The following is a 23,206-nucleotide window of genomic DNA, read 5'->3' on the forward strand; positions in this document are numbered from 1 at the left end:
TTTGCTAGTATAATGGCTTGGTTAGAATGAGTTGTAGTGTGCAACGCAGGCAGACGCGCTCTGCAAATGTCTTTGCACTAGTGGGACTATAGCAAAGTCCAATAGCCACGTATAGGATGCCACTAGGTACACTGAGTGTTTGCTAGTATAATGGCTTGGTTAGAATGAGTTGTAGTGTGCAACGCAGGCAGACGCGCTCTGCAAATGTCTTTGCACTAGTGGGACTATAGCAAAGTCCAATAGCCACGTATAGGATGCCACTAGGTACACTGAGTGTTTGCTAGTATAATGGCTTGGTTAGAATGAGTTGTAGTGTGCAACGCAGGCAGACGCGCTCTGCAAATGTCTTTGCACTACTGGGACTATAGCAAAGTCCAATAGCCACGTATAGGATGCCACTAGGTACACTGAGTGTTTGCTAGTATAATGGCTTGGTTAGAATGAGTTGTAGTGTGCAACGCAGGCAGACGCGCTCTGCAAATGTCTTTGCACTAGTGGGACTATAGCAAAGTCCAATAGCCACGTATAGGATGCCACTAGGTACACTGAGTGTTTGCTAGTATAATGGCTTGGTTAGAATGAGTTGTAGTGTGCAACGCAGGCAGACGCGCTCTGCAAATGTCTTTGCACTAGTGGGACTATAGCAAAGTCCAATAGCCACGTATAGGATGCCACTAGGTACACTGAGTGTTTGCTAGTATAATGGCTTGGTTAGAATGAGTTGTAGTGTGCAACGCAGGCAGACGCGCTCTGCAAATGTCTTTGCACTAGTGGGACTATAGCAAAGTCCAATAGCCACGTATAGGATGCCACTAGGTACACTGAGTGTTTGCTAGTATAATGGCTTGGTTAGAATGAGTTGTAGTGTGCAACGCAGGCAGACGCGCTCTGCAAATGTCTTTGCACTAGTGGGACTATAGCAAAGTCCAATAGCCACGTATAGGATGCCACTAGGTACACTGAGTGTTTGCTAGTATAATGGCTTGGTTAGAATGAGTTGTAGTGTGCAACGCAGGCAGACGCGCTCTGCAAATGTCTTTGCACTAGTGGGACTATAGCAAAGTCCAATAGCCACGTATAGGATGCCACTAGGTACACTGAGTGTTTGCTAGTATAATGGCTTGGTTAGAATGAGTTGTAGTGTGCAACGCAGGCAGACGCGCTCTGCAAATGTCTTTGCACTAGTGGGACTATAGCAAAGTCCAATAGCCACGTATAGGATGCCACTAGGTACACTGAGTGTTTGCTAGTATAATGGCTTGGTTAGAATGAGTTGTAGTGTGCAACGCAGGCAGACGCGCTCTGCAAATGTCTTTGCACTAGTGGGACTATAGCAAAGTCCAATAGCCACGTATAGGATGCCACTAGGTACACTGAGTGTTTGCTAGTATAATGGCTTGGTTAGAATGAGTTGTAGTGTGCAACGCAGGCAGACGCGCTCTGCAAATGTCTTTGCACTAGTGGGACTATAGCAAAGTCCAATAGCCACGTATAGGATGCCACTAGGTACACTGAGTGTTTGCTAGTATAATGGCTTGGTTAGAATGAGTTGTAGTGTGCAACGCAGGCAGACGCGCTCTGCAAATGTCTTTGCACTAGTGGGACTATAGCAAAGTCCAATAGCCACGTATAGGATGCCACTAGGTACACTGAGTGTTTGCTAGTATAATGGCTTGGTTAGAATGAGTTGTAGTGTGCAACGCAGGCAGACGCGCTCTGCAAATGTCTTTGCACTAGTGGGACTATAGCAAAGTCCAATAGCCACGTATAGGATGCCACTAGGTACACTGAGTGTTTGCTAGTATAATGGCTTGGTTAGAATGAGTTGTAGTGTGCAACGCAGGCAGACGCGCTCTGCAAATGTCTTTGCACTAGTGGGACTATAGCAAAGTCCAATAGCCACGTATAGGATGCCACTAGGTACACTGAGTGTTTGCTAGTATAATGGCTTGGTTAGAATGAGTTGTAGTGTGCAACGCAGGCAGACGCGCTCTGCAAATGTCTTTGCACTAGTGGGACTATAGCAAAGTCCAATAGCCACGTATAGGATGCCACTAGGTACACTGAGTGTTTGCTAGTATAATGGCTTGGTTAGAATGAGTTGTAGTGTGCAATGCAGGCAGACGCGCTCTGCAAATGTCTTTGCACTAGTGGGACTATAGCAAAGTCCAATAGCCACGTATAGGATGCCACTAGGTACACTGAGTGTTTGCTAGTATAATGGCTTGGTTAGAATGAGTTGTAGTGTGCAACGCAGGCAGACGCGCTCTGCAAATGTCTTTGCACTAGTGGGACTATAGCAAAGTCCAATAGCCACGTATAGGATGCCACTAGGTACACTGAGTGTTTGCTAGTATAATGGCTTGGTTAGAATGAGTTGTAGTGTGCAACGCAGGCAGACGCGCTCTGCAAATGTCTTTGCACTAGTGGGACTATAGCAAAGTCCAATAGCCACGTATAGGATGCCACTAGGTACACTGAGTGTTTGCTAGTATAATGGCTTGGTTAGAATGAGTTGTAGTGTGCAACGCAGGCAGACGCGCTCTGCAAATGTCTTTGCACTAGTGGGACTATAGCAAAGTCCAATAGCCACGTATAGGATGCCACTAGGTACACTGAGTGTTTGCTAGTATAATGGCTTGGTTAGAATGAGTTGTAGTGTGCAACGCAGGCAGACGCGCTCTGCAAATGTCTTTGCACTAGTGGGACTATAGCAAAGTCCAATAGCCACGTATAGGATGCCACTAGGTACACTGAGTGTTTGCTAGTATAATGGCTTGGTTAGAATGAGTTGTAGTGTGCAACGCAGGCAGACGCGCTCTGAAAATGTCTTTGCACTAGTGGGACTATAGCAAAGTCCAATAGCCACGTATAGGATGCCACTAGGTACACTGAGTGTTTGCTAGTATAATGGCTTGGTTAGAATGAGTTGTAGTGTGCAACGCAGGCAGACGCGCTCTGCAAATGTCTTTGCACTAGTGGGACTATAGCAAAGTCCAATAGCCACGTATAGGATGCCACTAGGTACACTGAGTGTTTGCTAGTATAATGGCTTGGTTAGAATGAGTTGTAGTGTGCAACGCAGGCAGACGCGCTCTGCAAATGTCTTTGCACTAGTGGGACTATAGCAAAGTCCAATAGCCACGTATAGGATGCCACTAGGTACACTGAGTGTTTGCTAGTATAATGGCTTGGTTAGAATGAGTAGTAGTGTGCAATGCAGGCAGACGCGCTCTGCAAATGTCTTTGCACTAGTGGGACTATAGCAAAGTCCAATAGCCACGTATAGGATGCCACTAGGTACACTGAGTGTTTGCTAGTATAATGGCTTAGTTATCAGTTGGAGTGTGCAGAGGACAAGAGGGTACAGTGGCAGGATTGTGGTGCTCTGGGTAGAGGAATGGAAGACTGCCTTTCTATTCCCTCCTAATGGTGAAATGCAGGTAGGAAATCCCTGACCTGGGCTACACAGACGCTGTTGCTGTTTGCAGGACCTGTCACCTATGGCTCTCTGACCCTGCCGGTTGGAGCCCTTAAAAGGACTGCTATAAAGTGCTCTCCCTAAGCTGTCTAACGCTGTGTATGCAGCGCATACAGCTGTATCGGCTATAGGACTCAGGAAGACGGAGCTGCGACAGTGATGTCTGACACCAAAGACGCAGAAGGCAGATAATGGCGTCCGTGAAGAAAATGTCCGGTTTTATAATGCAGGGACATGTGACATGCAGATCCTATCACACATGCCGTTGCTTCTCTGGCTCAAAGTCCACTTAGCTGTGTGTGTGTCTGGGATTGGCTGACATGCTGGCCCGCCCCACAAGACGCGCGCGCTTAGGGAAGGAAGACAAGAAAAAAAAAAAAAAAAAAATGGCGATCGCCATTATAGAAACAGCAGTGATCTGAAGGCGCTGTTCACGCACACTATACACTGAAATGTGATAATAGTTTGATTCACAGAGTGACTTACACTATTACAGCAGAAACCAAGCTATGATTTAGCTGTTTTTTGGCTGCTAGAACCGTTCTCGAACGTTTCTAGAACTACCGAGCTTTTGCAAAAAGCTCGAGTTCTAGTTCGATCTAGAACATGCCCCAAAATCACTCGAGCCGCGAACTGGAGAACCACGAACCACGAACCGCGCTCAACTCTATTAAGAAGGAGGAAACCCAGTGTTTGGTGATGTCCATGGGTTCCAGACTTAAGGCAGTGATTGCCTCCAAAGGATTCGCAACAAAATATTGAAAATAAAAATATTTTGTTTGTGTTTGGTTTATTTGTCCAATTACTTTTGACCTCCTAAAATGTGGAGTGTTTGTAAAGAAATGTGTACAATTCCTACAATTTCTATCAGATATTTTTGTTCAAACCTTCAAATTAAACGCTACAATCTGCACTTGAATTCTGTTGTAGAGGTTTCATTTCAAATCCAATGTGGTGGCATGCAGAGCCCAACTCGCGAAAATTGTGTCACTGTCCAATTATTTCTGGACCTAACTGTACCTTTCATTGTCAGCTAGGATGTATAGGTTTTGAAACACAAGCAATTAAAGATTGGGAAATGAACAGCTTTTGATTGACAGCAGCTGCTAATAGCTGGGATGGGGTTTGATAGCGATTCCTGCCCACTACCTGATGTTCTTCCCCCTATCATTTATGCGAATTCCATTATAGAAGTGTTTTACTAATGGTTGTGGCTAGAAGGACCTTGCTGACATCATAATCATGTGACCAGAAGAGGCAGTGCCTCAGCCAACATAGCTGATACTAGGAAGTAGCATTATTTTTCTGTTGGCTGAGACCCCGCCCCTTCTGGTCACATGGGTATGATGTCAGCACAGGTCCTTTTAGCCACCATGATTTAGCCACAACCATTAGTAAATCACTTTTATAATGGATTTAGCATAAATAATAGATTGTGGGAGAATGGATAGGCAGGGGAGTGGGAATCACTATGAATACCCACCCCAACTATTAGCTGATCGGCAGCTGCTGACAATCAAAAAACTGTTCATTTTACGAACTTTACTTGCTTGTGTTACAAAACCTATACATCCTAGCTGACAACTAAAGGTATGTATAGAATCAGCCTGATAGTGCCAGTATAGCACTGGCTTTAGGTTATATAGGAAAATCCTGGTGATTGATGCTCTTTAATTTAAAGTTCAGCTGAGCCTGCCGAACCAAACTTCCACAGGTCTGCTCATCTTTAGCCATTAATAGTGTTATCCTTAGTAAACACAAAAGACAAATTATTCTGAATAGTCACCTAAGACTATGTTTACATGTCCAGTAGTTATTTTAAGTTTTGGATCCGTTTTGGGATGACAAAGTGGCAATGAAATGATTCACTGCAGGATCCATTCATTTGAATGTGATTTTTTTTTTTACCATTTGAATTTAATTCAACTGCAATCAATTTTTTAGCGGAATCAAAAAACTCCATAACTTTTTTTTTTGAATCTAACATTGAAGTCTATTATGTCCTTCATTAATGGATCCATTTTTAATCACTGCATATACCCAGAACAGTGGAGGTGCTTTGAGATATGTTTTGTAAAAACATGCCTATGCCCCCCCACACACACACACACACACACACACAAAAAGGATGCAAAACAGAAACCAAAGTGTCCATCAGATTTTGCTCAGTTGATAACGGATCCAGATGTTTTAAATACTGGATTAATCACAAGCAGATGATAATTTGAAATGTGAACAGAGCCTAAGACGACAATTGCACCTTACCAATAAGGGCTTGCATTTGCACATTGCATTTTTTATTCATTTTTTTTGTGCAGAAAAAAAATGAATCCTCCTACAGTATCAGCGAAATGAATGAGCTTTCTTTACAGCTGCTGCCCATAGAAATCTATGCTGCAGCTGCTAGTGAATAGAGCCTGCAGAGCCCGTTTATCAGCTTTTTAACCAAAGGTCACACAGCTGCAGACCTTTGCCTCTCATCTGACCACCACAACACTAACAAGGAAATAAAGGATATTCAGTGTTCATTATTGCAAGCAACGGTTTGAAGGAGGTCCAAGCAGAAGTCAAATTATTGTTGAAGGAAGAAGACAGAGACCCTGATTCCAGTGATGTGTCACTTACTAGATTGCTTCCTGTTGTTTTCTTAAAACTTTCTGCACCTCTATCAATTCTCTAAGTGTTGAGCTCTCTATAACCCCGCCCACACCACTGATTGGCAGCTTCTTGTATACACTGTGCAGAAAGCTGCCAATCAGTGGTGGGGTCGAGGTTATACAGAGCTCATAAATATGGAAGACTAGCTAGCAGCAGATTTACTAGTCCAGCTGATAAAACTGTGATTTTACAAAACTACACTAAGCAGCCCAGTAAGTTACACATCACTGGAATCAGAGTGTGTGTCCCTACATTATGCTGCTCTTAGATTAGGTAACAGAAACCTGGTGAGATGCCCTTTAACAATTTGAGGATGTCAAAAAATACCAAAAACCCTTTGGAGCTCCACAAGTGCATTGCAAAGCTTGGTTATGTGCCCTGTATCTACCCAATCCAGCCACAGATACTGCAGTCACAACTGCACCTACAAATAAGCATTATTGGCCACGTAGTAAAACTGTGGAACAAAGAAGCGCAATAAGGTCTTACCCGGTAGGGAAAATATTAGACAAAATAGGGCGCACTCACTTATTTAAGTTGTGACAGTCACAACCCCTTTAACCACATGTAGTAATGGTAACAGCCACAGCCTCAAGATGTGAGACGTAGATTTCAATAGGAGGAGAAATCGGGTATATGCCGCGCTATCACTAAGGAATCCGATATTAATATGAGTCCTTATTGTTTGTACAGGTCGACACGTTTCAGGGACATCCGTCTTCTTCATCAGGACATCAAAGGAATATCCGACTCCTTCATCAGGACATCCTTTCTTGTCATAATGGAAATGGATGTCTTTGAAATGCGTCGACCTGTACAAACAATAAAGGAATTATATTAATATCAGATTCTGTGGTGATAGCGCAGCATATACCCGATTTCTTCTCCTATTGAAATCTACATAGGCATTACTGACATTCTCCTTAATGCCCCACCATCTCATCCATCCTTTGAATCTTGCGCATGCACTTTGAGTCCAATGTGGGAAAAGCAATATACAAATGTTTTTTGTTGTTATTGCATCTGCGCAACATCTTGGCTCATTGGGCATGTGCAATAAAGCAAAATTTACCCCAACTTTATTGGATTCATTGCGCATACCCAGGCAGCAAAGACACAAAGGCCCATGCACAGGGTTCACAGGACTCAGGATATGCTATGGGCAGAGGAGAGAACGTCATTCATATCCAAGAAGGCTTGATTGCAGCAACTAGTTTTGATACATTTGCAAAAACACTGTCAAAAACGCTGAAAAAATTGACATGCTACAGTTTATTTTCTGCTGCAAATCTGCAAGGAAAAAAGCAACATGTGCACAAAACTTCAGAATTGTCATTGATTTTGCTGGCATAAGGATTTCCAACCAGTTTTAACTGCACTCAAAAATGCACAAAAACCTCAAAAAAAAATGCACATAACCTAACAATATTAGAAAATACCTTCATACATGATGAGATTGGCATTCAAATACCTTAAATGACTAATGCTTACAACCACAAAATGTTTATCTTTTGCTAGTATTTTAGTTTTTGGATTCCTATCAAAAACTGTGCTTAAGGCTATGTGCGCACGCTGCGGATCTACCGCGGATTTTACCGTGGATTTGCTGCAGAAAATGTGTCTGACATTTCTGCAATCATTCCCCAGCAAAACTTACGTATTTAAAAATGCTGTGCGCACACTGTGTATTTTTTATACCTGCGGATTTACCCGCAGAATTTCCTCTGCGGAATTAATGTGGATGTCACTTCTTTTCTGCAGGTACCTGCGGTTTTTGCCATAGAGAATGGTAAAAATTTGCAGGGACCAACCTGCGGAAAAATCGCGGCAAGGAAAATCCACACCAAAACTGCACCTAACCGCGGTAAAACCGCATGCGGTTTTGGTGCGTTTTTTTACCACAGGTGCGGGATTCTTTCAGAGGGACCGGATTTTCCTTAAGAAAAAGGCAATTTCTAGTGCACACATGGCCTTAAGCCTGCTTTACACGGTACGATCTATCGTGCAATTTCACGATCGATTGTACCCGCCCCGTCGTTTGTGCGTCACGGGGAATTAGTTGCCCGTGGCACACAAAGTCATTAACCCACGTCACACGCACTTACCTGCTGTGTGACGTCGCTGTGGGCAGCGAGCATCCTCTTCCTGAAAGGGGAGGGACGTTCGGCGTCACAGCGACGTCACACAGCGGCCGGCCAATAGAAGCGGAGGGGCGGAGATGAGCGGGACGTAACATTCTGCCCACCTCCTTCCTTCCGCATAGCCGGCGGGTGACGCGGGACGGAGGTAAGCTGCTGTTCATCGTTCCCAGGGTGTCACACGGAGTGTGCTACCCCGGGAACGATGAGCAACCGGCGCCATTTTAATTAAACGAGATTATGAAACCGAGCGATGAGGACACAACTCATGATTTGTGAGCGATACTGCGTCGCTCGGAGGTGTCACACAGCCCGACGTCGCAAGCGATGCCGGATGTGCGTCACAAAAACCGTGACCCCGACGATCTATCGCACGATAGATCATCTCGTGTAAAGCACCCTTTAGTGTGCGATATTAGGAACTCTAACTCTACAATGTTAGTATCAAACATAAACAGTTGTCCTGCATGGTGATATGACTTCATGACTAATCTGTTTGCACTGAAATGTTCCAAGCTCATGTAACTTTCTTATTTTAATGTAGGGCAAGCACCTTTTTAACTCATTGAATGACATATGCCAGTCGGTATGGACACTAGGACTACACCAGACCTTTCTACTGCTTCTCATTATTGGAAAATGGCTTCTTCCAATTGGAGATGGAGTAACACGTGATCAGCTTTCTCAGATTCTCCTTATGTTTGTGGGAACTGCGGCAGATATTTTGGAATTTACAAGCGAGACGTTGGACGATGTCACTATAAGGTATTATGTATTAACTACACATTGACACGGCTTAATTTTAGATATTTATGATACATTGTCTGTTTCTGTAACTTTCACCATCTTAAATAAATACAGAGACAAGCAAGAGTCCACATCTATTCTAAATTTTGATGCAACAACCTTTGTCCACTGAGAAAATACTTGTATCTGGTAGTTATCAGCTATACATATTGGCAAAATGTCTTTTACCTACACAGCACTTTTTCAAAGATCTCGTACTGTACTCTTTTCATTATCAGATTAAACCTTTTTTCGTAAAGAAAGTATAATAGTCCTTTTGAAGGGAGTTTCCAGCCCTATGATATTGGCAACTTATCCTCTATTACAGGTGTTGGGAACCTATGGCTCGTGAGCGGATTGTGGCTCTTTTGATGGCTGCATCTGGCTCGCAAACAAATGTTTATTTAAAAATACCGTATTTTCTGGTTTATAAGACGCACTTTTGGGGGAAAAATGGGAGTGCGTCTTACAAACCGCATATTGCTTATCGGGGCGGTAGTGGTGGCGCAGTGTCAGCAATACTGTGGGCTCGTGGGGTGTTGCAGGAGTTGCCATTGATCTGTGGGTTACTTTGAATCTCCCACAGTTGACAAGATTGACTTCAAGAAAATGGTCACAAATGTGGCGCGTGCGCAGATACAACTCCGTGGCCATTTTCTTGAAGTCCATCGCGTCGATCTGCGCATGTGCTGCGGCCATTTTCTTTAAGTCGATCTCATCAGCTACGGGAGATTCAGCACACCGGCAGATCAATGGTGCCCGCCGCTGTGACAACCCACGAGTCATCAGTATCGACTGACCCTCTTGAGCCGTGACACCCCCTGCTCCGTGCCCGCAGCATCACCTACCCTGCCTCCTGGGACCCTCTGAGCCTTTCACCAACTGCCTCTCCCCAGTGGTGAGTATGGCTCTCACGGAATTACATTTTAAAATATATGGCGTTCATGGCTCTCTCAGCCAAAAAGGTTCCCAACCCCTGCTCTATTAGATCAGTGGCCATCAGGCAGTCGATCCCTCAAACTTTTACCAATCTAAAAGTAATCACCAACAGTAAGGATAGGTAATCAACATCATCATAATATGTTTGAACCCCTGTAAATCAACAAAATTAAACTTCAATAGTTAGAAGATAGTGTTTCTTATTCATTTCTATAGGCTGTGAATAATGCTCCATTTCTGTTAAAAGAGAAATAAAGACTGGCCAGACATTGAAGAAACACTTTTCTTCAATAACTGTACTCCCACTTTTTTTTTTAAGACACCCTGAATTTCTCCTATGCATATTGTAATTATAACAATGCAGTGCAGCCTTCTCTTTCTCTTTAGATGTCATCTTGATTCCTAACCCTTATCCTGCATTGTATTTTTTTATGCTCTGCTACCAATCCATCAGTAGATCATCACATGACCAAAAACAGCTAGTGCCATCTCTATGTGATAGGATGAATCTGTGATTAGCCTTCCCTCTACTTTATATTCTCTTAAATAAACTAATAGATTATAAGTATACAATACAGGAGATTGGATTGAAATATCCTACATTATAACTGTGTGACAGGAGCTGTGCAGTCATAATCAATAGGTAGGATAAGAGTTTTTGTTTACCTCTGTGGAGAACGTCAGTGCTATAGTTCATGTTATGACATCATGAAGGCAGTTATGCTGAACAAGATGGTAACCCCCATCTGAGAATATAAAGGAATGTATTTCCAGTGGGTCACCATAAAATCACATCAACCTAACTGACGTGTAGTACAGTATATCTGAAGTGCTACTGTAAGAAGGTATCCAGTAGCAGAATCATCAATCAGTTCATCCTAAACAAGCCTTTTTGTGAGATGCTGTCAAAAGTGGATAATTACTTTAAATAAAATATTCAAGTGTCACGCACGTGACTAGCGGGGTTTAACAGGTACTAGTTAAACCCCACTAGTCACATTCATGACATTTGAATATTTTATTTAAAGTAATTATCCACTAGTACCTGGTAAACCTCCAGAAGATGTTAAACACACAGGGAACAAAGGGGTCACGTTACAACAGAGGTCCCTGCCAGTCAGCTTGAGGTGAGTTCAGGAGGTGTCTCCTCACTAGGAGACACCTCCTGAACTCACCTCAAGCTGACTCCTGAGCTCCCTAGCATCCCTGTACAGGTTCTGGCAACCTGTTGCCAAGCCGGATACCTTAGGTTCTCAGCTAGACCTTCACTCACCCTCGCAAGTGTGTAGGCCGACAAGGTCACTAGACTCGCCACTACAATACAGAAACACAAGGGAAGGAATACAAAGAGGGGAAATAGACATGCAAAGGAAAAGACACTCCAGGCGGCTTCAGTGCAGATAACACCACTGCTGCACACAACACGACAGACTTCTTCCAGAGCAGGCTCCTTCTAAAGTTGACCACATAGAAATGAGGATTTATTTTCTATCACAAGCATCATGTGATCAGATCACATGACTTAAATAGGGAAGGGGAGTGATCCCAAAGAGCCACACCTGAGATTGACAGCTACAGCCCTCATCCAGGTAGCAAAAGGTGCTTAACCCTTACAGCACCACAAGGAAGGAGATGTTATTAAATAACAGTAGTGAACCTGCCAGTGGAAAGGCGCTGTGACTTTCTGACACCAGATTCACCCGGAGTCTCCCCCAAACAAGATACACTCATGACATCAAGCCAGTAGAGTACATAGAAATTATGGGGCCCCATAGCAGAAGTCACAAATGTGGAGCACAGCACGTAGAAGTCACAGAATGGCAAGCCTCATAAATTTAAAAACAGGGAATGAAACTTGTATTGTGGCACATACACAGTAATTTTATTCCTTTTGAAGCCCCTTACAGTTCTCTTCCACTACAATGTTCCTTTCATGGCCCCACATAGTATAATGCCTCAAAAAATACATCTAACATACTGCATGATATTCCCCCACCCAATAGTGAATTCCTCGCAATAACAGTATGATGATCTGTGTCCCCAAAACAGTATGGTGTCGTCCCCATAGTAAATATGTCTAACAATATGAGACCCCAACATAATACGAGACTCCCATATTACCTTGCAAAGTAAAATGGCCCCACCAGTACAATTCTGACACATACAGTATGAATGCTTCCATAATGGTTCTCACCACCACACAGAGTATGATAGTCCCTGTATGCACTAACTGATAAAGTAAGAAGAATACTACTTGCCTAGCCATGTTCCCCTCTTCCACTTCTTTGCTTTGTGCAGGATATGGACTAATCCGGGCTTTACATGCTGCAACATTGCTAGCCGATGCTGGCGATGTCGAGCGCGATAGCACCCGCCCCCATCGTACGGCCGATATGTGGTGATCGCTGCCGTAGTAAACATTATTGCTACAGCAGCGTCACATGCACATACCTGCCTAGCGACGTCGCTGTGACCGGCGAACCGCCTCCTTTCTAAGGGTGCGGTTCGTTCGGTGTCACAGCGACGTCACTAAACGGCCGCCCAATCAAAGCGGAGGGGCAGAGATGAGTGGGACGAACATCCCGTCCACCTCCTTCCTTCCTCATTGCTGGTGGGATGCAGGTAAGGAGAGGTTCCTCGTTCCTGCGATGTCACAGGTAGCGATGTGTGCTGCCACAGGAATGAGGAACAACATCGTTACTGCAGCAGCAACGATAATTGGGAATAGGGGGGCATGTCACCGATTAACGATTTTGAACGTTTTTGCGACGATTCAAAATCGCTAATAGGTGTCACACGCAACAACATCGCTAACGCGGCCGGATGTGCGTCACAAAATCTGTGACCCCAACAAGATCGCTTTAGCGATGTCATAGCATGTAAAGCCACCTTTAGGCTCCGTGATGCAGGAGACTCAGATGGACAAGCTGAATGTTGAAGAAGGGATCTGAGAGCTCACTATTCCACCTTTGTATTTGTTGTCAGACTTGGGAACATAGGATCCACCAGTGACAGTGATTCTCAGAGCCCACCTCAGCCGTACCTGATAACAAAGCGTTGGAAGTGGAACACAAAGTACACATCGCTTTAAGCTTCTACTTCAGATCAGACACAGATTATTGAGAGGCAGGAAATAAAAGACATTTGCAGCTAACAGCTCCTTCCATAGTGGGCAGCAAGACATGTTTTAAATTTGGCGTTCAGCTTCTTCTGTTCTCCTACAGTGATCATGGATGGAGAGCAGTGCCAGGCAGAAAAGAATTGTGAAAATATCAACATCTGGACAATACTTTAAATGATAAGACAGAATGCTTCAAGAGCCCTCTGCCCAGTCAATAAGTAAATGAACCAGGGGAGTGGGGATTGGCAATGCTGTGCTCCTCCCCTCCTAACAGGAACTATAAGGCGCACACTTTTAAAAAAGATTTTATTTGAAGATTTCTCCAAGTAAAAGGTGCTCATTACCTGGAGACAAGATTCTATAAAAGTAACTGGTACTCACCTGTAACCCCAAGCACAGGTCTCCCTGTGGACTACGCCAGCAGCAATGATGATACACAATTGCTGCAGCTAGTGATGCATGCAGTTCAAGTCACCTGATGTCTGAAGCCTGTCACAAACTGGGGTGGTTGTGTGTCTAGTACAACGATAACATCATAGACATCATTTAAATAATTTAGAAAAACGGCGTGGGGTCCCCCCTATTTTTGATAACCTGTCAGGGTAAACCAGACAGCTGGGGGCTGGCATTATCGGGCTAGGAAGTACCATAGTTATTTGGCCCTTCCCAGTCTAAAAATAACAGCCCACAGCCACCCCAGGATTGGCGCATCCAATATATGCACCAATTCTGGTGCTTTGCCTGGCTCTTCAGGACTGCCCTGGTGTGGTGTTAATCAGGGTAATACTTTTGTATTTGATGTCAGCTGTGAATTGACCAGGGGCCATCTGAGCCCGATAATACTAGCCCCCAGCTATCTGCTTTACCTTAGTTGGTTATTAAAAAAAAGGGGGGACCTTATGCCATTTTTTAAAAATGTAAATGTAAAATGTTATAAAGCTTTTTGATTTTTTGTGCTGTAGCCTTTCAACAAACTTTATTTAGCATCCGAACCACGAACTAAGACATGGACTTTCGTGAAAAGTCTGTGTTCAAGCCTCAGAAACTAGGTGTCTGGTACAAGCCCCGAACTTTACAGTTTGGGTTCGCTCATCCTTAATAAGAAGTTTTAGTCTAGATTACACGGTGTAACTTTCGTGCACTTGTGCACCTTTTTGCCACAGCCAGAAATAGATCCAAAAAAGTGGATACTTATGATTTTTTTTTTTGTAGTTTTGTACTATGTGTTTTTACAATCTAATGGCAAAAAATAGGTCTATCTCAGCTTTGTTTAATACAAAGTTCAAACATTTCTTAAAAAGAAAATTGCTTGTAAATGGTGAAACTAAATTCAGTGATATTGCGCTAGTGAAACTAACGTGGATTATATGTGTTCTACTTATTTACCTATTTCTTGCTGTGAGAAGTGGCCATTTAGCAATAAAATGACTAATCTGTTCATGCAGTTTGTTTTCATCTCATCTTTTGTTCTTTGAAGTTGATATTAAAGAGACGATTGCCTGGGGAGAAGCCAAAAACATAACATTCACATAGAGTAGACCGAGACCTTGCCACAGTTTATACTTCACACAACAACAAACCATTACAGACAATAAGGAATGTGATCAGATATAGTCGACCAGTAACTCATCAATGCTGTTGCTGATTAAATCCATCCAACGATGGAGAACCCGTCCTATTTATTTTAGCACTTCTAATAATTAAAATTATGAACAAATGATTTCTGTGCAAGAGGATTTTTGGCCCCCAGTTATTGATGTGAACCTAACAGTCTGTTTTTCATCATGTGCTAAAGGCTTTATATACGAGTGGATTTTGTTCTTCAGACAGAATCAATACAGAAACCTGCAGACTGAGAAAACTTGATCATTTTGAAATTTGGCAAAGTGCCCGCACAATGCATTTAAGATAAAAGTCCTGAAAGCATTTTCTAACACCAGTTATCAAGTCATTGCCTTATTACAGTTGGCATGAAAGCTTTACTTGCTAGAAACCATCTAGATGATATCTGCTAAAAATATGTGATAACTGCGCTAGAGACACGTCACCATAAGAAAAAGAACAAATAAAGTTGGGGATGTATATAGTTTTAGTAATTTAAACTATACAGTGAAACAAAACCTATATGTTACACATATATACTTTTAACTATTTTAGTATATTGTGACATGTTTCCAATTGAGATTGGCTTTACAGCATGCTGATGGACATGATATTACTAAAAGGGCTCTGCATCAGCAGTTGCATCAGTAGTTTGGGTGCTATTGACACTTGCTAGGTATCTGCACTAGGTATTGTGCACATGTCGTATTCTATATAGTGGAACAGGTGCATGATCCCTGCTGGCTATGCTAAAAACCAGCAAGTCCATAGTGTTATATGTACATTCTGTGAAGTTTACAGAGGAGGGAAGAGGAGCTGAGATACCCACAAAACCTTTTTGTCAATATTAGATCCTGTTTTATTTCCAGTACCTCCAGCTCTAAAATAGATGAACCCTCCTTATCATGCTATAGTTTAAAAGGAATCTGTCAGCAGGGTTTTGCTATGTAAGGTGAAGACAGCACACTGCAAGGGTTACAACATAGAATTCAGGGATGCCTGTCTTGTCAAGGTCCCATCAGTTGTTTATTTGCTATGTTTGTTTAACCAGCAGGACATCTCATTGCTCGGACTACAATGTCAAACGCACAGCAGCAGTCCAACACTCCCCCTTGTGTGGGGCGGGGCAGCTCTCTTAGCTCTACTACATGGCTAAATCTAAAAATTCTGATTGTGTCAGAATGGCTGAACCCAGTAATCTAAGTGATACATCATTGCATTCAGAGTCTCTTTTCCTACATTATGCTGCTTTCAGATGAGGTAGCAAAAACCTACTGACAGATTCCTTTTAAATAGCTAAGTTTTAACTGAAGGATTGTCCACATTGTGGTTGGTAATTTATCTTATAGAACTTGTCCATTTTCTATAATAAACCTAGTTTTCTTCTAGGTCTTCAAACATTTCAATTAGTGATGAGCACCTTGATTTGTTCCTCCCTGGTCTGGCATCCATTCTGGTCCTTCAAGGAGGCCAGTCTTCACTTCTGCACTCAATATCCTCTGCCCTCATTCATAGACACCACTGAGACTTACTAAGCCCTATTATGCCATGATGTCGCAAAAGGCGTAGTCACTAAGCCTTAAGGCCCCGTTACACGCAACGACGTATATAACGATATATCACCGGGGTCATGAATTCCGTGACGCACATCCGGCATCGTTAGCGACGTCATTGCGTGTGACACCAACAAGCGACCGTTAACGATGGAAAATACTCACCTTATCGTCCATCATTGACACGTCGTTCCTTTTAAAAAAATCGTTGATTGTTGAGGACACAGTTTGTTCATCGTTCCCGAGGCAGCACACATCGCTATATGTGACACCTCGAACTACAGCTTACCTGCGGCCGCAAGCAATGAGGAAGGAGGAGGTGGGTGGGATGTTACAGACGCTCATCTCTGCCCCTCCGCTTCTATAGGGCGGCCGCTTAGTGACGCCGCACAAACCGCCTCCTTAGAAAGGAAGCGGTTCGCCGGCCACAGCGATGTCGCTTGGCAGGTAAGTCTGTGTGACGGCTCCTAATGATATTGTGCGCCACGGGAAGTGATTTGCCCGTGATGCACAACAGACGGGGGCGGGTGCTTTCACCAGCGACATCGCTAGCGATGTCGCTGCGTGTAAAGCCCCCTTTAGGCAATATCATGGCTTGTGAAATGTGATGACGTCGAAGGGCATATTACAGTAAATGCTAGATGCACCTAGAATGCTGTGGCGAGGATACTGGGTGCAGAATAGAAGACCAGTTTCCATTGGAGGACCGCAATGGATGTGATGCAAGGGCAGCATGAATCAAATTGCTCATCACTATTTGAATAGAGCTTTACAAAGAGAATAATTATCTGTTCTGCTTTTTTAATGCACTGAAAATGTAATTTTATCTGGAATTTAATGACAGATTTCTTTATTTTGCAGAAAAAACCCTACTTTAGTCTGCGCCATCCTTGGAGTGTGGACATGGAGTATGTTGCAGTTTCCACTTGACTTGGCTGGTAGGTGTTACTTTTAATTGACGCGTGAGACTGTGATCACACTTGAGTTATGGGATCTTATTGGAAATTTTAGTGTACTTCAGTTCAATAGTAAATTCGGTGCAAATGGCTGCCCCACTTGTGATTCGCACAAATCAAGAGCAGCGATTTAGTTTTTTTGTGGTCTGTTGGTGTGCCTGGGGCCGATATTTCTTGAAGACTTTGTGCGCAGTATGGAGAATGTGTTTTGTTGTGAATAAGTGTGTAAGCACAAATGACAAATTCATGGAAAGTTGCTCAAGTATCAGCTATGAAGGAGACAGACGTATTGAGGCATTAAAGCATCGTCTTTATAGTCATGATCTTGCCCCATCGGATTACCACCTATTTGATCCCCTAAAATAAGCGATAAGAGGATGAGGTCAAAGATCCACGACTGAAGAAGAGGTGAAGACAGCTGTGCATTCATGACTCGCAGCTCATTCTAAAACTTTTTTAATGAGGAAATATAAAAGCTCGTTTTAGAAAAATCTGCAGCATGTCAATTGTTTGGTGCAGATTTGGTGCGGATTTTTGGTTTTGAATGGGGAAAAAAAAAAAAAAATCTGCATCAAAATCCGCGGTAAATCCGCGGCAAATCCGCGGGTGCGGATTTGCCGCGAAAGTCGCGGATTTTCAGGCAGAAAAATCTGCAGGTACATTCTACCGTGGACACATAGCCTTATAGTCCAAAAAATACGGTACTTATTTCACCCACTGTATACTGTAAATCTTACCTTTGATTTTAATCCTGTTAGTGAAAACAAACCAGCTTCTGCTCTACAGTTGACTTGCAGACTCCTATACCCCATATGGTTATCCCCCTATACTGGATCCTGTTGTTACTTGCTGGTGGTTAAAGGCCGCTTTACATGCAGCGACATCGCTAATGAGATATCGCTGGGGTCACGGAATTCGTGATGCACATCCGGCGTCATTAGAAACGTCATTGCGTGTGACACCTACGAGTGACCGCTAACTATCAGAAATACTCTCCTAATCGTTGATTGTTGACACGTCATTCATTTTCAAAATATCATTGCTCTTTCAGGACGCAGGTTGTTCGTCGTTCCTGAGGCAGCACACATAGCTGCGTATGACACCCCGGGAACGACAAACAACAGCATTCCTGCGTCCTCCGGCAACGAGGTGTGAGTGACGTGAATGCGGCTGCTCTCCGCCCTTCCGCTTCTGTTGGTGGCCCGCTGTGACGCCGAACAAATTGCCCCCTTAAAAAGGAGGTTGTTTGGCGGCCACAGCGACATCGTTAGGAAGGTAAGTATGTGTGACGCGTACTGGCAATATTGTTCACCACGGACAACGATTTGCCCGTGACACACAAACGACGGAGGCGGGTGCTGTCACTAGCGATGTCGCAGCGTGTAAAGCAGCCTTAACTCTGTTCACACCACCGGACATCTGTCCAATACGGTTCGTATTGCTCCGCTGAACTATAATGTATATATTGTAAAATTATTGTTTTTCCTCATGTAAATATCATATGTTTTTTCTTTAGCGGCTCTGTGAACAAGGCCTTCTTGGCCGAAACGTTATTATGGTTGCAATCGCAAAAATTGTTTTTCTGGCTTCTGTAGCCCTTCAAGCACTCCTCTTAATAAATAAAAATTTTGGTCACTTTTTGCATTCAACACGAGTGTGCAGTGTTTTATGTTTCATGGGTCCATGCGCCCAACAACTGGCACCTCCACCATGCCCAGTGTGCACCCCATTTCTCTAATTTTAGTGAAAACAATGAGACAGCGCCTAAAAAAGCTATCAATACAGCACGGGGAAGTGTCAATTTAATATGGCTCAAAGGCCACATGAAAATTTAAAATTTGTCAGGTTTTTTTTTCTAAACACTTAAATACTATACAGTGAAAAAACAAACAAAGAGGAAACAGACTTGATATAAACAGTTGTGTAGGCAATATTCTGCTGAAGTTGGCTTTTAAAAAAATTGTTTAGCATATATACGGTAGAACTGTGCAATGGTTTTAGGCAGGTCTGAAAAAAATGCTGCAAGTAAGAATGCTTTTCAATACTAGAAATGTTAATAGTTTATTTTTTATCAATTAAAAAAAGCAAAGTGAATGATCAAAAGAATATCATATTCAAATCTATAGTTGATGTGACCACTAGTGATGAATGAGACTACCATGCACTGGTGCTCAGTACTCGTAACGAGTAGTTGGTTTTTTGGATGATGATATAATGAAAATCAATGGTTGAACTCAAGCATTTTTTCGGAAGACTTCCCATTGACTTCCATTATACTTGGGCACTTGAGTTGTGGCGGTCTGGGCATCCAACTGGTGATTACAAGTACCGAGCATGGTAGTGCTCACTCATCACTAGTGACCACCCTTTGTTTTCAAAACAGCATCAATTCTTCTAGGTACACTTGCATAAAGTCATAGATTTTGTAGGATTGAAGTCAGTTGTAACCAATTATATTAAACGGATGATAATGATCATTATGTTAATATGTAGGTAGAAACACAATCATTAACTGAAACAGAAACTTCTGTGAAAGAGGCTTAAAACTGTTAGTGGAACAGAACAACGCTGTTACAAAGGTGAAGTTGTGGAAGACCATTTCATGTCACAGATCATACATCATAAAAAGAGCACAGCAACAAGATAAAAGGTAGTTATACTGCATCAGCAAGGTCTCTCCCAGGCAAAGATTTCAAAGTAGGCTGGGGTCTCAAAATGTGCTGTTCAAGCTTTTATTAGGTATAACCTAATAATGGGCAACATTGAGGACTATAGGTACAGTAGTCAGCCAAGGAAACACAGTGCAGCAGATGAAAGAGACATCAGGTTTACTTCCCCTCAAAATCGGAAGATGTCCAGAAGTGCCATCATGTCACAACTAGCAACAACCTGTGGGACCTAGATACACCCATCTACTGTTCAGAGACATCTGGCCCGAGATAGTCTTCAAAGAAGAATTCCTAAAACCAATAACAATGAACAAGTCCATGCAACTCAACTGTGCATGAAAACATAGGAACTGGGGACCAGAAAAATGGCAGCAGATTCTCTGCACTGATGAGTCAAAATTTGTTGTGATGAGCTGAAGAGCAGTAACAAAATGAGTGTCTGCACATAACAGTGAAGCAGAGAAGTTTATTGTAAGCTTAGGGCTACATTTTAGCAAATGGTGGTGGGGATTTGGTCAAGATTATTGATGTCCTCAATGCTGGAAAATACAGTTAGATGCTTAACTAGCATGCAATACCATCAGGGAGGTGTATGATTGGTTCCAAATGCATTCTGCACCAGGATGAACCCAAACATACAGCCAATGTCATTAAGAGCTTTATTATGAAGAACAAGGGTTCCTGGAAGTTCTTTTATAGCCCTCACAGAGCCCTGATCTTAACGTCCTTGAGTCAGTCTAGGATTAAGGAGAAAGAAGGATGTTTGGAACAACCTCCCTGTTGAGTTCCTTCAAAAACTGTTTTACTATACCTAGAAGAATTGAGGTTGTTTTAAAGGCAAAAGATGGTTACACCAAATATTGTTTTATTTGGATCTTCCCTTTGCATTTTGCAGTTCATTAACACTAGAAGTCCCAGGAATTTCGAGCTCCATAGGGTTCCAATGGTAGAAATGTCAAATGACCCCTCTCTGTCTCTAGTGTTAAAAAATAAACTATTAAAGGGAATCTATTAGCAAAATTTCATACCTCATGTTGATTATATGTACATCTCTCAAAGACAAGTCCATCAAAACCTTTGTATGGTGAGTCCGTTCCTCCAATTTTACTCTTTATGATCTCCAGTGCCTGGATGTGGCCAGAAGTCCTGGAAATGCGTCATGCGATTGAGGAAATATGAGGACCAGACAGAGAGCAGTGGGTCTGCTGGAGAGGTATTAGTTTTTTGTATACTAATACTCAGTAATGCAGTTGCTCCGCTGCTCACTGTCTGGTCCTCTTCTTTCCATCATCAGAGACGCTGTGGCGATCACTCTGCATCTCTGCTCCGTAAAACCCAACCTATTGTGAAGACGCAGGAGATGCCACACCCAATTGTGGAAAGAAGAGGACCAGATGGCAGCCAGAGAGGTCAGCAGTGAAGTAAATAAGTCAGGGACTTCCTGTAATGGAGGAACAGACTGGCCATCTGGTAGTATTGTTGGAAATGTCTTTGAAATAACTACATGGACATATACATTGTAAATTCTGCTGACAGATTGCCTTTAACACTTCTATTTTTTAAAGCATTCCTAATTTGCATTTCTCTCTATACCTATCTAAAACTTTTGCCTAGCGTTATTTGTGTATGTTTTAGCTCAGTGGCAGAACTCAAGCAAAATGCAATGGCACCTAAATTGTTTTTTTAATTATAGTGATATATATTTTTGTTTTATAGTGCAAAATATTGGATGTCAACAAGGATCATCAACCAAGAGGAACCTCTGTCTCCTGTTCTGTAGGTACAGTGCGGATCTTTGGAACATTGGAATAAGTCTACTGATTCAGGATGGTCCATTCCTTATAAGTCGGATTATTCTTATGGCTTGCTTCAATATAACTAATCAAATGTTGGTGTTTTTTGCTGCAAAAAACAGTCTGATCGTGTTACTCCAGCTATATCGACTCGTGGTAATATTGGTAGACTTTCATGGCTCTTTGGAAACCCGAGAAGCAAAAGGGAACATGGTAGAAGGATGCTGCCCATGTGAGTCCATTGATGATCCTGAAGTCCTAGCCACAAGTCTTGTTTCTGAGACAAAAAGTTTGGAAGCCAGTGCAGCTCTTACACTCGATGAATCTCTATCTGAAGGACTTTGAATGCCTTAATATAAATCAGTGTATTCTTCTGTTATGTATCTATTAAGCTACTAGAACATTCTAGTGATGCTAGTGGAAATATGAAGCATGCTTGTACATTTCCACATGTACTCTATCCAAGTGACATTTAATAGAACTCTAAAGTATGAGAAGATGTAAATGGCAAAAAAGTCAAACGAAACCAACTTACTGAGACTTGTACATATTGAGAAACTGGAGGAAGGAGGCGTATGAAGTAACATCGGGATGTTAATTTGAAAAATAAAAACACAAGAATTAAATTTGTGTGCTTGTGCCTCTGTTATCGAGATATATTCACAAACTTGAAACTGTAAAGCAATGAAAATTGTTAGATATTGTATAAAGTATATTCAGGTCATAAAAATTATTTGGATGTGTTTCTTGTCTCCAAAAATTATTAATAAAAGTAGGAATAGTCCTATGCACCACAAGGAGAACTGTGCACAAAAAATAAATAAATAATATTATTGAGGTCCGAGCCACGAGAGATGGGTTAAAACATCATATTTTTATTTTTTTAATCAGTTTAAAAGAGAAAAATAATAGAAAGACAATGTAGCAAAGTTTTGTCCATATGGAGTTCATCAAGCTTTCCGTTCCTGTCTCGCTTGATAAAAGCCATATGGCGAAAACATTGCTACATTACTTTACTACAATTTTTGATTTTGAATCTAATCAGGTGTGTATATATATGTATACTGCATATATATACAGCTCTGGCAAAAATTAAGAGACCACTGCAAAATTGTCAGTTTTTCTGATTTTTCTCTTCATAGGTATTTTTTTCAGTAAAACTTTGTTTTATTCTCTAACCCACTGACATCATGTCTCCGAATTTCCAAGCAATAAATTTTGTATTTATTTTCTAAAAATGAGAAATAGTCAAAATAACAAAAAAATGCATTGCTTTCATACCTCAAATAATGCAAAGAAAACAAGTTCATAATCATTTAGAAACAACAATACTAATGTTTTAACTCAGAAAGAGTTCAGAAATCAATATTTTATGCCATAACCATGATTTTTAATCACAGCTTTCATGCGTCCTGGCATGCTTTCCACCAGTCTTTCACACTGCTTTTGGGTGACCTTATGCCACTCCTGGTGCAAACATTTAAGCAGTTCTTCTTTGTTTGATGACTTG

General features: G+C 42.2%; 1 protein-coding gene across 1 annotated transcript in view; it reads left to right on the forward strand.

Moving 5' to 3' along the window:
• Nucleotides 1–22,417, forward strand: part of TMEM26 (transmembrane protein 26) — a 121,057-nt gene extending 98,640 nt beyond the window's left edge. The window contains exons 4-6 of the mRNA XM_075352342.1: nt 8,822–9,042; nt 17,140–17,216; nt 21,620–22,417. Of these exons, the coding sequence (XP_075208457.1) occupies nt 8,822–9,042; nt 17,140–17,216; nt 21,620–22,041 (720 nt within the window). The 3' untranslated portion in view covers nt 22,042–22,417. The remainder of the gene's footprint in view (nt 1–8,821; nt 9,043–17,139; nt 17,217–21,619) is intronic.
• The last annotated feature ends 789 nt before the right edge of the window (nt 22,418–23,206 follow it).

This window comes from Anomaloglossus baeobatrachus, chromosome 5 (assembly GCF_048569485.1).
Source record: "Anomaloglossus baeobatrachus isolate aAnoBae1 chromosome 5, aAnoBae1.hap1, whole genome shotgun sequence".
In the NCBI taxonomy this organism is placed as follows: Eukaryota; Metazoa; Chordata; class Amphibia; order Anura; family Aromobatidae; genus Anomaloglossus; species Anomaloglossus baeobatrachus.